Source organism: Solanum lycopersicum, chromosome 12, assembly GCF_036512215.1.
Source record: "Solanum lycopersicum chromosome 12, SLM_r2.1".
Lineage (NCBI taxonomy): Eukaryota > Viridiplantae > Streptophyta > Magnoliopsida > Solanales > Solanaceae > Solanum > Solanum lycopersicum.
The window spans coordinates 4,136,453-4,139,925 of record NC_090811.1 but is presented as its reverse complement, the minus strand read 5'-3'; the positions used below and the strand labels follow the sequence as shown (position 1 = coordinate 4,139,925).

The 3,473-nt window shown below is 31.3% G+C and overlaps 1 protein-coding gene across 1 annotated transcript; it reads left to right on the top strand.

The window, feature by feature from the left end:
- Positions 1–828: 828 nt before the first annotated feature.
- Positions 829–3,272, top strand: LOC101251756 (uncharacterized). Its single transcript, XM_010315554.4, has 2 exons — positions 829–2,532; positions 2,859–3,272. The coding sequence occupies exons 1-2, from the start codon at positions 1,503–1,505 to the stop codon at positions 2,870–2,872; spliced, it is 1,044 nt and encodes a 347-aa protein (XP_010313856.1). The 5' UTR covers positions 829–1,502; the 3' UTR covers positions 2,873–3,272.
- The last annotated feature ends 201 nt before the right edge of the window (positions 3,273–3,473 follow it).

Sequence of the window (3,473 nt, the reverse complement as noted above, 5' to 3'; positions counted from 1 at the left end):
ACAAACCACATGAAGACCACCACTATTTATACAACAAGAAGTCTTCCTAGCAATGAATAGAAAGATAATGGTGTAGTAAATAGTGAAGATAAATGGCCCTAGGAATTACATATGTTACAAGGTATAATGGAGGAATAAAGAGTAGGAAGTAAATGGGATGAAAGGCTCACAACCACCAACTGCTAAGGATGTTACCAATGCTGCCAATAAAGTAACTCCAATGGAGTAAAGTAGCACTTAGTGCCATAAACGGTCAACACCCATTACTCCCCACAAATGAAAGCCAATAAAATATATATCCTAATGCAACCATGGTCAATGTGGCAATGCAACATTTTTTTTATAATATTAAAAGGGAAACTTACATAAATATACTATAATAAAAAAATATTTACCATTTATAGCAATAATATTTTTATCTCACTTGATCACTTTTAATTCATTTATAATACAAGTTTAATACATATTACAAAGAATAATTTATTATTCACATATAATACAAATTTTAATGATGAATAATACATTTATCACACATTTTAATACATTTATAATACAATGTGACAATTTTTTACCAAACAAACATGATATATTTCAAAAAACAATTATAATTCATATATATTGCATACATAATTCACTTTTAATTCATATTAGAGATTTAACAAAGTATTGCTATAAATGGTAATAAACAAAAAGTATAGCTAAAATCAGTAATTATTTTTTAAAATGTATTAATTTATGTAATTTTTCCATATTAAAATGGCCTACACTAACATGATTTAATGAAAATCCAATATATAATGTAAATGGCAGAAAAAACAATAAAAAAAATTTCTAGAAATTTATTACTGTTTTCGAAATTCAAATGCGCTAGAGAAAAGAAAAGTTAAAAAGAAGAAAAATGATTGATAAAAAAAAGTACGAGACGAAATAAAAAAAATAATGTATTTTGAGATCAGTAACAAAGAGAAATTTCTAGAAATTAATTAATTAATTAAATAGGTTACAAAAAGTTAGTTGTGTAACTAACTTCTTGAAGTGGTATTTGTGTAACAAATTATCAAGATTAGTTAGGTATAGTTTTACTATATATAGTTGTATCTGTAAATCATTTTGAGATAGATGAAATATCAATAACACAAACTAGCTTCAAATTACTTCTTCTCTTTCTCTCTTCTTTCTTCTCTCCATCGTTAAACTTTCTATTTCATAATTTTTCCTATCAGATCATGGTATAAGAGTAGTAACTAGATATTCTGATTCATAGTATCAATAATCATTCTAGATTGAAGAATCAATCTCTCTAAATTTTTGTTGCAGTATTTTCTTTACGGCTTTCAATGACAGGGGAAGCATTAAATTCTACTCAATCTGGTCAATCAAGTCAAAAGATTGGTATTGATTATAATCATCCATTGTTTCTGTCTTAGTCTGATGTAAGTGGAACCCAAATTATATCGTTTCAATTAGCAGGAGTAGAGAATTACTCAATTTGGTATAGGTCAATGAGGGTAGCTTTGCTTGAAAGGAACAAATTTGGATTAGTGGATGGATTGTGCAAGAAAGAAGTGTTTCCAAATGGGATGGAAAATCACTGGGAGAGAGCGAATGTTGTAGTTCTGTCATGGTTGATGAATTTAGTGGAAAAAGGATTATTAGGAGGCACAATGTATGCCTCTAATGCTCAAGAAGTATGGGAGGAACTTTTCGAAAGGTTCAACAAAATTGATGGTTCAAAAACTTACAATTTACATAAAGAGATTGAAACACTGAGTCGAAGTACATCTACAGTTTCTGCATATTTTTCTAGATTGAAAAACTTATGGGAAGAGTTTGAAGATCTTATTCCAAATCCTGGTTGTAACTGTGAGAAACCCAAAGATTTTGTGGTACATCTTCAGAAGTTAAAGTTGTTTCAGTTTCTTATGGATTTAAATGACTCCTATAATCAAGCAAGAAGTCAAATCTTGCTAATGAGTCCTATGCCATCTGTTAATCATGCATATGGAATGATCATGAGTGATGAAGGACAAAGGTCTATAGCTGCAAACACAGAAATCTTGAATCCAAATCATGCAGCAAGTGGAAGTAATATTGACATGGCTATGTTTACAAGAAATGGTACTAATAGATACAAGAGGAATTATAATGAACAATGTGAGTTTTGTAAAATGAAGGGTCATACCAAAGAAGTGTGTTACAAGTTGGTAGGATATCCATCAGATTATAACAAGTTTAGGAAAAAAGGAGTGCAGACGAATAGTAATGGATATAATTCAAATGCAAGGGCTCATAATGCAATCACTGATAATCAGTTTCAAGGGTCAGAACAATGTGTCACAAATAAGAGTATAGCAGAAGAAAATATGTCAGATTACAAAGGAAAAAAAGTGGATTCTTCTCCACAAAACGGAACATCTGAGATGGGGTTGTATCCATTTACCAAAGATCAATATAATCAGATTGTGCATCTTTTGAAGAATGTTGAGGACAACAGAGTTGCTGTAAATTTAGTTTCCTCGGCAAGCTTAGCAGGTATGAGTCAAGACAATGTAAATCAGGCAAGTGATTGTGTAGTTAACAATATTAATGAGTGGATAGTGGATACTAGAGCCACTAATCATATGGTAGCTGATGTAAGATTGTTAAATAAACCTACTATGTTGTCTAGAGAAGTATATTTACCAAATGGAAACATTGCAAAAGTTACTCATACAGGAACTAGTAATGTGTCTACAAGGACTTCTTTAACCAATGTGTTGTATTTGCCTCAATTCAAGTTCAATTTGTTGTCTGTGTCAAGACTCACAAAAGAGTTAGGACGTTCAGTAAGTTTTTTCCCTGATTTTTGCCTATTTCAGGATTTCTCCAATGAAATGGTGGGGGAGATTGGTAGAGAGGAGAATGGACTGTATGTGTTATCTGGAAAGTCCAAGTTACAACAATCTTCTAGCAGTGATTTTTTGTGTTCTCTGAAAGGAAGTCATACTCTCAAGAAGTCTGAAGATGTGGATCTATGGCACAAGAGGCTTGGCATGCATCTACAAAGTCTTTAAATAAGGTTCTGTCAATCAAAGCTGAATATATAGCAAAGACATTGCATAATTGTAGTGTTTGTCCATGTGCAAAATAAGTTAGAAATTCCTTTCCTACAAGTAGTATTCAAACTTCAGCTTGCTTTGAACTTGTACATATGGATGTATGGGGGGCTTACAAAGTGCCTACTTTTGATGGTAATAGATTTTTCCTCACTATGGGTGATGATTTTTCTAGGATGACTTGGGTTTATTTGTTAAAATTGAAGTTTGATGCTTGTGTAGTTATTAAACAGTTTATTGTGTATGTTAAAACTCAGTTTGGTAGGTTTGTTAAGGTTATCAGATCAGATAATGGTACTGAGTTTGTCAATTCAGTATGTAAAGAATTATTCAACAACTTTGGTATAATTCATCAGAAAAGTTGTGCATATACTCCTC

What these genes read in the sequence shown, in the direction of transcription:
- LOC101251756 (XM_010315554.4), top strand. Translation starts at nt 1,503, where the DNA reads ATGAGGGTAGCTTTGCTTGAAAGGAACAAATTTGGATTAGTGGATGGA.